Source organism: Macaca fascicularis, chromosome 4 (genome assembly GCF_037993035.2).
Source record: "Macaca fascicularis isolate 582-1 chromosome 4, T2T-MFA8v1.1".
Classification (NCBI taxonomy): domain Eukaryota; kingdom Metazoa; phylum Chordata; class Mammalia; order Primates; family Cercopithecidae; genus Macaca; species Macaca fascicularis.
The window spans coordinates 152,191,318-152,204,845 of NC_088378.1; the positions used below are offsets into that span (position 1 = coordinate 152,191,318).

Here is a 13,528-nt window from a genome sequence, read left to right on the forward strand (position 1 = left end):
TGGGCAAAGGACCTGAACAGACATTTTTCCAAAGGAAACATACAAATGGCCAATGAAAATGGATATAAAAAGGTGCTCAACATCACTAATCATTAGGGAAAGGCAAATCAAAACCACAATGAGCTATCACCTCATTGAGGATGGCCATGCCAAAGAGACAATAAATAACCAGTGTCAGTAAGGAACTAGAGAAGACAGAACCCTTATGCACTGTTGGTAGGAAAGTAAACTGGTACAACCATTATGGAAAACAGTATAAAGATGCCTCAAAGACTTAAAAATAGAACTACCCTATGATCCAGCAATTCTTACATATCCAAAAGAAATGAAATCTGCACTCTGTAGAAAGATCTGTGCTCTCAAGTCCAATGCAGCATTATATACAATAACCAAGACATGAAAACAACCTAAGTATCCATCAACGGATGAATGAATAAAATAACTGTGGTATATTTAAGTAATGGAATATTATTCAACATTTTTAAAAGGACATCCAGTCATTTGTGACAACATTGATGAACCTGGAGGACATTACGCTAAGTAAACTAAGCCAGACACAGGGAAAAAAAAAAAAAACGCATGATTTCAATTGTGCGTAAAATCTTTACTTAAAACAAGTCAAATACAGAGAAACAGAGAGTAGTGTGGGGATTGCCAAGGGTGGGGAGGGGGAGAAATTGTGAAGTAGATGAAAGGGTACAAAGTTGCAGTTATGTAGGATAACTCTAGGGATCTAATTACATCATCAGGGCTATAGTTAATATTGTATACTGAAAATCTACTAAGAGTAGATATTAGGTACTCTTACTACACACAAACATAAAAAGTAACTACAGAAGGAGATGGATAAGTTATTTTGTTTGACTCTAGTAATCATTTCACTATGTATACATAAAAACATTGTACACCTTAAATATATACAATAAAAAAGGAAAGAAAAGCCCTTCTTTCCATCTCCATTAAGAACTATACATATAAAGTCTTTGCCATCAAATGTATGTTCAGGTGTTTCCCCTTTACCATAACGAAGTTTGATTGAATAATCAGCATCTGACAAGTCAAAGTTCAATATTAACTTCTCTATTAAGCCAAGTCCCTACCCTACATAGTAATGGGGAAGGATCCAATTTCCAAATCCCTTACATGTGGAGAAGCTGACAGCAGTCACTAAGCTAGCTTAATGTGTTTCAACGCTGAGAAGACTTTTCTTGAACTCACAAGCCCGTGAGCAAGTTTGCTGTGTAACACAAAAGAGCATTTGATGTTATGTGTGATTTAACTTTAATACTCATCTCCCAGTATATTTTCATCTTTAATCTCTTCATTCAAAAGATTCTTCCCCAAAGGTAGAAATAGTCCTTTCAACGAAAGTGATGTGACGGCACATTCCTCATACCACTGAAGGCATATTTCACCTGAATGGTACCAGTGAGTGACTAATACTGAGTTAGAGATAAAAATTACTAATTGAAAGATGAGGCCAGGCTAAAAAGGTGCTAGTAAAATGAGAATCAGTACCAGGAACCTCTCTTCCTCTTAAATGCAACTAAAATACCTATTAAACTTTCTGTAGGGGTAAGGGATAAAGGAGGCAAAAAACCCCTTCAGCAATAAAAACAAAATTCAACAGGCTAAGCTCAATCACACACAGAAACAGTGTTTGGGACATCAGAATACTCCTATTAAGTAACAGAACATACTACAAATTAAAAGATAATTTAAAAAGTGATACTAAAGTTAAACACAGAGTAATATTATAACTAAAACACAGACACATTAGAGATGTAAAATACCAATTAATAAACAATTTTATACATCAAGCTTGTCCAACCCACGGCCTCTGGGCCCCACGTCGCCCAGGACAGCTTTGAATGTGGCCCAACACAACCTGTAAACTTTCTTAAAACATTATTAGATTTTTTTTTTTTAGCTCATCAGCTATTGTTAGTGTTAGTGTATGCTAGGTGTGGCCTCAGACAATTCTTCTTCTTCCAGTACAGCCCAGGGAAGCCAAAAGATAACTCCTATTATACATAATAGGCAGAATAATGATCTCCCAAAGACATCCAAGTCCTAATCCTTGAACCTGTGAATATGTTACTTTACATGGCAAACACAACTTTCTGGATGTGATCAAGATTAGGGACCTGAGATAAGAGTAACATGGATTATCCAGGTGGGCCCAATGTAACCACATGAGTGTCAAAAGAACCTGAGAACCTTTTCCACCTGGGGCAGAGTGGGTGGAGGGCAACATAGGGAGAACCTGTCCCTATTTAATTAAAAAAAGAAAAGAAAGATAAATAAATAAAAATAAACTACATTTGTGATACTCTGTTAGAGCAGCAAAGAAAACTAATGTACTAATTAAGAAATAAACATGAGCTGGGCACAGTGGTTCATCCCTGTAATCCCAGCACTTTGAGAGGCTGAGTCAGGAGGATCCCTTGAGCCGAGGAGTTCAAGACAAGTCTAGGCAGCACGGCAAAACCCTGTCTCTACAAAAAATTTAAAAATGAGCCCAGCATGGTGGCATGTGCTTATAGTTTCAGCTACCTGGGAGGCTGAGGTGGGAGGATCCCTTGAGCCCAGAAGGTCAAGGCTACAATAAGCTATGAGTGCACCATCACACTCCATCCTCAGGGACAGAGTAAGACCTTGCCTTGAAAGAGAGAAGGAAGGAAAGAAAAGAGAGGATAGGGGAAAGGAAGGAAGGAGAGGGGAAAGAAAGGAAGGGGAGGGGAGAGGAAGGAACACATAAACATATTATAGAGTTAGCATCATAAAAGGATAAAGGAAAAATGTTTAAACAAATGCTGCTCAAATAACTAGGAACAATATGAAAAAATTAAAGTTAAATCCATATCTTATAATTTAATAGTCACTCAAAAAGTATTTATTGAGCCAGACACTGTACTAGGCAGAGAAGATAAATGTACAGTATATATAAATATGTAAAATAATAATAAAATCTCTGGCTCTATAGAGCCTATCAGTAAGTGTCCATCACAGTAACATGCAAATGGATTGGCAGTTGGATAAATCCTTTTCATGTTTTAAAAACAGGTGAGAGAGAGAGAGAAAACATTAGATACTTTATCGGACATGTTCCCTTGGAGAACATAGCTTTCAAGTGTTGAAACCACATTACAAATTACCCACCCACCCTCCAAAACTCCATGTTTCTAACTATATCAAAATCTTAAAACACAATAAAAAATGACAAATATGAGCCAGCAATCCCTCTTCTGTGTATATACCGAAAGGAGATGAAATCCCTACCTCATAAAGATATTTGTACTCCAGTATTCATTGCAGCATTATTCACAACACCCAGATTGAAAATAACCTAAGTGCCCTGTGGTGTATATATACAATGAAATATTATTCAGCCTTTAAAAAGGAGGAAATCCTGCCACTTCCAACAACATGGAAAGACATGGAGGACATTATGCTAATTGAAATAAGCCAAACACAGAAAGAAACATAATGCATGATCTTACATATGTGTGGGATCCTTTGAAAAAAAAAAAAAAAAAGCTCAAATACACAGAAATAATTTTGAAACCGGTGGTTACCAGAGGCAAGGGAGGGAGAGCTGGAAATGGGTTAGGGATTGTGCTTAATAAGTAGATTTTGGCTGCTCTTGACACAAAAATAGTAACTCTGAGATGATTGATATATAAATCTGCTTCACTATATGTGTGTCCCAAACATCATGTTACAAACTGCAAATATGTACAACAAAATTTATTTTTAAAAATATATATAAAAGAGATATAATGGTTGAATATGAGAGGGCAATTTTTTTTTAAATGATTGCCTATAATCTCAGCATTCTGGGAGGCCAAGCCAGGAGGATCTGAGCCCAACAGTTTGAGATCAGCATGGGCAACAAAGTGAGATCTCATCTCTCTTTAAAATAAATTTTAAGAATTAAGAAAGAAAAAAAAAAGACAGACAAATATTTTCCCCATGTTAAAACAGATTGATTTCTTACTACTGAGTTGGAGTCATTATATCTCCTGGACATAGGTCCTGTAGGAGATGTATATTTTGCAAATTTTTTTCTCAGTCATGGCATTTTTCTTTTCATTTTCTTAACAGTATCTTTTGAGAAGTGAAAGTGTTTATTGTGATTAAGTAAATTTTATCAATTTCTTTTCTTTCCTGGGTTGTGCTTTTTGTGTCCTAAGTAGTAGTTTCCTAACTCAAGATCACAAAAACAGGAGGAAAGTTGCTAAGAGATTTGAATACCTTACCAAAGATATATAGATAGCAAAGAAGCACATGAAAATATGCTCAACATCATTAATCAACAGAGAAAAGCAAATTAAAACTACAATGAGAAATCACTAACACACCTAGTAGAATTGTCAAAATTTTTAAAAAATTGACAATACTAAGTACCGATGAAGACGTGAAGCAGCTGGGACTGGTGATAGAAATGCAAAATGAAATAGCCACTTTGGAAAACACTGGCAGCTTCCTAAAAGGCAAAAGAGATGCTTACCATATGACCTGGCAATCCCAGGTATTTATTTATCCCAGAAAAATAAAAATATGTATCTACACAAAGACCCGTGGATGAATGTTTATGGAAGCTTTATTCATAATAGCCTTTAGCTGAAAAGAACACACATATCCATCAATTGGTGAAGAGACAAACTGTAGTCCACAACACAGTGAAATAATTCTAGGCACTAAAAAGTAACAACTACTGATAAATGAAACAACATAGATGAATACTGAAGGCGCTGTGCTAAGGAAAAGAAAAAAGACACAAGTAATATATTCATTTATATGACATTCTCAAAAAGACAAAACTATAGGAACAGAGATCGCATCAATGGTTGCCAAGGACTGGGGGCATGGGAAGAGTAGGCATGTTTGAATACGAGAGGGCACAAGATAACTTTTAAGCACAATAGAAATTATGTGGTGACTGTCCAAATTCATTAAAAGTGAATTTAACTGTTAACTATACCTCAATAAATGTGACCTAAAATAAGAAAAGACTGATATCATGAATATACAAGAAAATAAAGGACAGATAATGAACAAAGGGCATGAAGAGACAACCAGTATATTATACTGCTTCTCGCCTTCACCTGTTCATGCTGTCTTTCCCCGCTGCCCCAACACAGTGTTTCCCCCTGTCCTGTGGTTCACTGAGCACAACCTCCTTCCTTCTCTCACCCTCACTATTGTACTCATCACTCATCTGCACAACTCCACACTACGCTTCTTAACACTCCCCATTCCACTCACTCCTTTTCCTTTTCCCCTCCAGGCATCTTACACACAGGTGCCTAACTCTTATATTGTTGTTTCTGATCGAAAGACCTTTTTCCCTTCTCCACTCATTAAACCACTACGTAATATCAGAGGCCTATGTAAAGCATGGCTGCATCCTGTGTCTGCCCACAGCCCTTCTCCCTATGCAGATTAATCACAAAGACTTGCACCTCTCATCAGATTTCATGGTCTTTAGGGAGAATATATGTTGTATTCAGCTCAGTATCTCCAGCAAATGGTTTAGTTCCAGGCACACAGTTGTGCTCGATGTTGACTCTACTACTAAGTAAATTAGTTAATTTTTTTAAAAATAGCAAATACAGAGCACTATGGGCCAAGTTCCATGCTAAGCACAGTTACAAGTATTAATTGATTTTTTTTTTTTTTTTTTTAAAGTAGGGACAGGGTTTCACCATGTTGTCCAGGCTGGTCTCAAACTCTTGACCTAAAGTGATCCACCCGCCTCGGCCTCCCAAAGTGCCGGGATTAGAGGCGTGAGCCACCGCACCCAGCCATATTAATTGATTTAACCCTTAAAAAACTCAGAGTCAGGTTCTATTATTATCACCATTTAACGATGGAAGAAACTGAGGTACACAGAGGTTAAGTAACTTGTACAAGGTCACACTGCTAAGAAATAGTGCAGTAGGGATATGAATCCATGCAATCTAGTTCCCAAATCTATGATATACTACACTTTAATCATTCAATAGGTGAAACATGTATGAATACAGGTGAGATAGATGATGCCAAAAAAAGTGAAACCAACAAGTCAAGGAAGGGAAAAACATAAATGGGTGTTTAAATTTACATGTCATTCTCTCACAATACTGCCTTTTAGACAACGGAAGGTCAAAAAATAGAACATGGCAAGAAGAAATGTTCAAAGTAGGGGCAAACAGGAAAAGGAGAGAGTTCCTCAAGCCTTGCCCTCAATACTGATCCCACCATTACTGTGACACTGCTCCACTTTGTGAATTCGTTTACCTTTTGCAACATGGTATACGATAGAAATATTCTCAAATGTAGCCGTTCAAATGCAGCTTTAACTATACACATAATTTTCAAAATTAAAGTGCTCACATTTGAAATAGTCAAAAGTCAATCCTGTTTCACTTTTCAAGATTACAGCAGCCTGCCTGAAAAGAAGTTTAACCACTGCAAATCAACCTAGTAATAGTCCCTGAGATAAGTGGACACCTGTGTTAAACCACATTTCTGTTCAGCTCTCCAAATAAAATGTTCACCTGCCTGCAAGGCTCACAGCTGGCACATGAGGAAGCCTTGCCATTTACAAATTTTCAATATCAAATTGTATATTCCATTGTGAACTGCATGTTTTAACATTTTACCACCTATCTATTAATTTGTAGTTTACTTAGAATTTCTAGAGCTATAATTAGTTATAATGATCAGTCCAATGAATTAACACCAAGACCAACTTCAAATGTGGTCCTTGTTATTAACACAGAAAAACTACACAAAGCACACAATTTCACAAACACACCTTCTAGTAAAAGAGTGAGAGCCTAACTTCCAAATAAATGCTGTTCCTGTTAATAATGGATACTGTAATAACAGATAAATAACACTACCTTAGGAAGAAGAATTCAGCAAATAAATATTGTTTCACTCAGCTCTCCCTAACACAACTCACAACCAGCAGACACAAAGCGTATTTCCATCTGAGCCTTAAAGAGAAATTCCCAACTAATTGATCTCACTATGGTCTAGGGACCCATCTGACTAGATTCTCTAGAAAGCTGGAGAAGTTCTGGACTCAAACCAGATGTCTCTCTCTAAGAACCAGAATGTAAGCTCAGTGAGGACAGGGATCTGGGACCGCTGCATTCCCAGCTCCTACATAGTACTGTGCTTAGAACAGTACACCAAGCACATAGTAGACACTCAGTAAGCACCTGATGAACCAAAGAAATAATGTTATGGCAGGTCTAGGATTTGAAGCCAGGCTTTCTGATGCCTAAAGTCTACTACTCTTTTTTTTACTGCAAATGTTAAGAGAACATCCTATTTTCTGGTTAATCTAAAAGAAACTTTCTGCCAACAAAGTAGCCTAAAAGAAAAACAGAAGCATTCAAACAGGTATATTCACAAGATATGAAACTATCAACAGCTAACATAAATGACATAAACAAATAGCAGTAATAAAAATGGCCTTGCATGAAAACTCTAAGGTAGATGATTAACCATAACTATTTGTTAAAAGAGAAAGGAAATATTTAACTGTAAAGTGAAATGTTTCAAGAGCCTGAAAAAAGACAAAAAGATCTTGATTCTGTACTGGTCACTGATAAATATACATCATCTAGATATAAAATTTAAACTTCACTTCATGCTAAGAAAAAGGTTTTGGCTAAAACGTTTTATTCAAGACATTTATGTTTTAAAATCTGTTCTTTCTTCTCTTCCATTGTGAAGAAATTAGACAGGTTTGTGCACAGATTTTTGCCCCAAGATGGGAGAAGTACAGAGGTTACGACCACCAAAGCCGGTGCATCTGGACCCAGAGGATGACACGCTTTATTTCTGGTTTCGATGTTTTGTTATTTTCTTTCCACGCACCATCACACGAATAACATTAATCACAACTAGGTGATTTCAGGGGAGAGTGGGACAGGTGATAATAAAAGGCCCAGAGGTCAAATAACTGCTTACCATGTATTCTCACCACACAGCCTTACTCTGCTTACTAAAATAAATGCCCCATTCCTACAGGCTGATATTGATGGAAATTAGAATGTTATGATGGTAGTAATTTCTCTCTTTATTAATATCTTCTTAAATGCCTATTCTATGAGCACTTTCAAACATGGGTAAGTACAATATAAATCCTTTAACTCAGATATGCAATAAGTAGCTTGCTCACCCAATGATCCCCACCTCATGGAAGCTTTTGATTTTACTCACCTGGGTCAATAGAATTGACACATTCTTCCTGTACTGTAAGGTGACACAGATAAAGGCTAGCAGAAGGTAAAAGCAAAGAATGCAGTTACAGTTGTTCTTCCTTCCAATTCTATTAACATCCTCCCATCATAGAAATTTTGTGAAGGAATAACATTCTTTACTCAATCACACAATACAGTTCTAACCTTCCTGCTAAAAATCGTTTCCCAAGTCACTGAATTTAAACATCTATTCTTTTTGCACTTCAGAATTGCCTTCTCTTTGTATAAAATATAATTCATTTCTTTATTTCACTGTAACTCACTATATTTCAGCAGGTTTCTAGTTTTATAGCAATTCTACAGAACAATTCTATTCAAAAGTAGGTCTCTCTAAAGATAAAATTTAGATACTTTTGCTTCCTAATTTGTAATTTGTTTTCAAAATTTTCATTTATGTGGACATAATTTTCATATGTAAAAAGTCAGTGATGATAAATAAAATGTCATATACCTGTCACAGAAAAATATGCTCCAAAAATGATATTAACAAATAATAATCTTATACTTTAATAATACTTAATGCTGGTAAAGATATAATTAAATTACACCTCTGAAATGTTAATGATAGTGTGATCCCACTTTCAGAAACTTTTTTAAATACACTAATTTTAAATTAAAAATAAAAGACCAGTGAGAGCATTAATGTATTATGTATATTTCCTACAAACTAGAAAATTCTTAAATCCAATAATTAAGAAATAGGTAAATTATGTGATATCCTTCAATAGAACACTAATGACAGACTTAAAATGGTTACAAAGCTCATGAAATAACCTAGAAAAATAAGAATACAAAATAGTTTTGAGATTACAATTAAGTAAAAGATGCAAAGGTTAAGTCTGAAGGAGATAAGCAAAATTATAATTGCATTATGGCAATAGAAATACAGATTTTATTTCTATTCACTTTTCAAAATGTGTTCTTAAGTTATTTCTCCAATTGTAAATGAACAAAATAAAATAAACCTAAAGACTACTAGTGGTAACAAAATGGGACTATGTGACAGAACAAAACAGCAAAAGAAACTCTCAACAGAGTAAACAAACAACCTACAGAATGGCAGAAAATGTTTGTAAACCATGCATCTGACAAAGGTCTAATAACCAGCATCTATAAGGAACGTAAACAAATTTACAAGAGAAAAACAAACAGCCCTATTAAAAAGTGGGCAAAGGATATGAACAGACACTTTTCAAAAGAAGACATACATGTGGCTAACAAGCATATGAAAAAAAAGCTCAATGTCACTGATTGTTAGAGAAATGAAAATCAAAACCTCAATGAGATACTACCTCATGCCAGTAAGAATGGCTATTATCAAAATGTCAAAAAATAACAGATGTTGGCAAGACTATAGAGAAAAGGGAACACTTACACACTTTTGGTGGGAGTGTAAATTAGTTCAACCAGTATGGAAAGCAATGTGGCAACTCCTCAGAGAGCTAAAAGCAAAACTACCATTCGACCCAGCAATCTCATTACTGGGTATATACCCAGAGTAATATAAATCATTCTACCATAAAAACAAATGCATGCAAATGTTCACTGCAGCACTATTCACAATAGCAAAGACATGGAATCAACCTACAATGACACATCGGATAAAGAAAATGTGGTACACAATATACACTATGGAATACTATGCAGCCATTAAAAAAAAAAAAAAAAAAAAACCAACAGCATGTCTTTGTAGGACTATGGATGGAGCTGCAGGCCATTATCCTTAGCAAACTAACGCAGGAGCAGAAAACCAAATACCATACTTTCTCACTTTTAAGTGGGAGCTATACGATGAGAACACATGGACACATCAGGGGTAACACCACACACTGGGGGCTGTTGGAGGGTAGTGAGTGGGAAGAGGGAGAGCATCAGGAAAAATAACTAACGAGTACAAGGCTTAGTACCTGGGTGACAAAATAATCTGTACAACAGTCACGTGTTTAACCTATATAACAAACCTGTGCATGTAACCCTGAACTTAAAATAGAAGTTTACAGAAAAAGAATGTCAACCACAGAACAACAAAGGTGCTGATTAAATAAAAACAAAATGTTTATCTGCCAGTGTCACAGCTTTGTGTTGGCCCTGAAAATTGGACTGACACAAAGCTATGACTTTGGCAAATAAACGCACATTAATAGCCCTGAGTGTCCTCCCTTACACTGTATCTGGAGAATCTCCTGCACATCCTAACATACGCTTTTCCCTGCACACAATGGAGGTTTAAAAAATGTTGCCATAATGTATGCAGAGAAGAGGCTTTTGCCACATTAAAGAAAGTCTGCTGTTCTCTAACTTTATTCCTTGAGATGAAATCTAAGATCAACTCTGAGCTTTTACCACATTCCATCTCTAAAAAGACTTCCAACTAGTTTCCTATTTCCCTACCATAGCAGGATTATGTTTATAGAGAAAGTTAGTCTGACATGAAAAGAGAACTCGGGAGTCCCATATTCATTTCATTCCTTAAACCAAGAGAAATCAAAATGTAAACAGACAAATGGTGAAAACAAACTAAAGTTACCAAACATTCAGGTTCTGTTTGTTGAAAGTGAGAATGTTTGTTCGAAGATTATTAAATTTGCTAGTGGGGTAAGGACTTCACAGCAGAAAACAAGTTCATTACACTGAGAACATAATACAAGAACCTGTCAGTAGTGTATCAAATAAGGAAAAATCTATTATAAAGTTCAAAGCAGATGCCAATTAATCATGCAAACTTCTTCTTTGAGCATATGATGTTTTTACACTTTTTTAAAATTAATGTAGCCTTTTTAAACAAACAATATTGCTGAGTTTATCACCTGCAGCTTCAGTAGAATGTTGGGAAGGAAAAAGCACCATCATTTGATCAACCAATATTGACTGAATATCAGCTACTTGGCGGCATTTGGCAAAGAGTAATTGGCTACAAAGAACAAGAGAGAGAGAAGACAGTAATCTCCTTACTTCACAGAGCTGACTGCCTCCCCCTAAAAAAGTATGCTAACAACAGAATGGGAAGATTTTTTTCAGGCAATCAACAAACACTTATTGAGTGCCTACTATGTGCCAGGTATCATGGGAAAGGCTAGAGAAACATGGTGAGAGTTTTAAAAAAAGATTGAAAGACTATTCTCATGAGGCTAACAATTTAAATAGACAGGTGGGCTTTATTCAAAGAATTATATGACAGGTAACTGCACAATAAGCAAAGAGAAACTAGAGAAAAGAATTATGGAGGACTACACAAAGTAGGAAGAGAAGGCTTTACAGAAGGTCGTCATGTTGGAGTCAAGACTTGTGGTGGTAGGTATAAGGGAGGTGGGGCATTTGAAAAAAGGCATTGATGTACTCGGGGGCGAAAAGCAAGTAGCTGAGTGAGGTGGAAAAACTGTAATGATGTGGAAAGCGATGGTAATAGACAGCCAAAGACCAGGTTATTAAAGGATGTAAATTCCACACTATGGCTTTTTATTGTGCTGCTCTTTCTTACTGAGAGAAACTAACAACACATGTTTTTATGCTAAGGTGAAAAAGTTACACAGAAATGACAGTTTCAGGGACAATAAGGAAAATATGTTTAGGACAGCCATAAGTGTAACACAGCTTATAAATAACCTACAAATAGAAAATAAAATGTGGAGCTATTATAGGTGTTAATAATATAAGATTTTCTCTTTTTGCATCAGGTACAAGCTTACCCCAATGATACTTAGTCCCTTAAGGTAGTCCTGGCGAGGCTGGGCTTGAGGAACGCATCCAGCCAGTACGATCTTCTTGTTCTCCTCTTGAGCTTTCCTAAAACATTGAAGAGAAAACAGTGTGAATTCCTTTGCTCATGGGGATACTCTTGGAAACTGTTGTTAGTGCATATTAGTTCTCCAAATAAAAATAGGCCTATCTCACATGAAACAGGATTTTCTTACCACTGGTTAAAGACCACATAATAAAACTTCTGTACAATATGTCTATTTATCATAGCATTAAAGAACACAACAGCAGTCCAACCAGATAATGCCATTCATCCGTCTCATTACAAAACAAAAAAAATTCATTATTTTTTCTTTTATTCCCAAGGATATGAATCACTCTTGAAAACCGCATTTTCCAGACAGGCAAGCTAACTCTTCAAGTAGGTTACTTATGTTAAATGTTAATGAAAATATGCCTAAAACTTAATAGACTATTTCCTAGTCTTTTGACCAACATAAAAGTAAAATATACTTAAAGAAACTGAACCAGAGAAGAGTAAACAAAAGGTATAATGTCCTATGTGCTAGTAATTCGCACGTCTCCTCAGTCCTGCTCCCTAGAGACATGCTACAGTTGATTGCATATGCTTACGTCCAGACACCAGACTATCCCTCACATATGCAAGCATATATGGGAAAGTAAACTGGTGCTTTGTACATACAAACATATTTGAATGTTTGAGAAAGTATTTCTGGATTACAGAAACCTAGATGTGAAATCTACACTCAGTTGTGTAATTATTTCCTTAGTATAAATTCTAAGTAACTGGGTGGAGTGGTTCACGTCTGTCATCCCAGCACTTTGGGAGGCCAAGGCAGAAGGATCACTTGAGCCCAGGAGTTTGAAACCAGCCTGGGCACCATTGTGAGACCATGTCTCTACTAAAAATAAACAAATTAGCAATGCATGGTGGGGCATGTCTGTAGTCCCAGCTACTCTGGAGGCTGAGCCAGGAGGAGCACTGAAGCCCCAGGAGTTCAAGGATGTGGTGAGCACTACTGATGATGATGGCACCACCGTACTGTAGCCTGGGCAACAGAGCAAGGCCGTGTCTCAAAAAAAAAAAAAAAAAAAAACTAAGAAGTAGAAATGCTGGTTCAAAACTATACATATATGGCTTTTTTTTTTTTTTTTTTTTTTGAAACGGAGTCTCGCTCTGTCACCCAGGCTGGAGTGCAGTGGCCGGATCTCAGCTCACTGCAAGCTCCGCCTCCCGGGTTTACGCCATTCTCCTGCCTCAGCCTCCTGAGTAGCTGGGACTACAGGCGCCCGCCACCTCGCCCGGCTAGTTTTTTTGTATTTTTTTTTTAGTAGAGACGGGGTTTCACCGTGTTAGCCAGGATAGTCTCGATCTCCTGACCTCGTGATCCGCCTGTCTCGGCCTCCCAAAGTGCTGGGATTACAGGCTTGAGCCACCGCGCCCGGCCTATATATGGCTTTTTAAAAGCCTTTCTTTACTCAAGAGAGTTCTAGCAATATGTTTGATGTGACATTATTCATTCGGGTATGTGTATATATAGCCA

The 13,528-nt window shown here is 36.6% G+C and overlaps 1 protein-coding gene across 6 annotated transcripts in view; it reads right to left on the bottom strand.

Moving 5' to 3' along the window:
• Window positions 1–13,528, bottom strand: part of CDKAL1 (CDKAL1 threonylcarbamoyladenosine tRNA methylthiotransferase) — a 713,545-nt gene that overhangs the window by 482,428 nt on the left and 217,589 nt on the right. For all 6 annotated transcript variants that reach the window (XM_074038810.1, XM_005553933.4, XM_045389964.2 and 3 more), the window contains one exon: window positions 11,954–12,050. Coding sequence is in view for 5 of the 6 variants with exons in the window: in XM_005553933.4 (XP_005553990.1) it covers window positions 11,954–12,050 (97 nt within the window). In the remaining variant the exon portion in view is untranslated. The remainder of the gene's footprint in view (window positions 1–11,953; window positions 12,051–13,528) is intronic.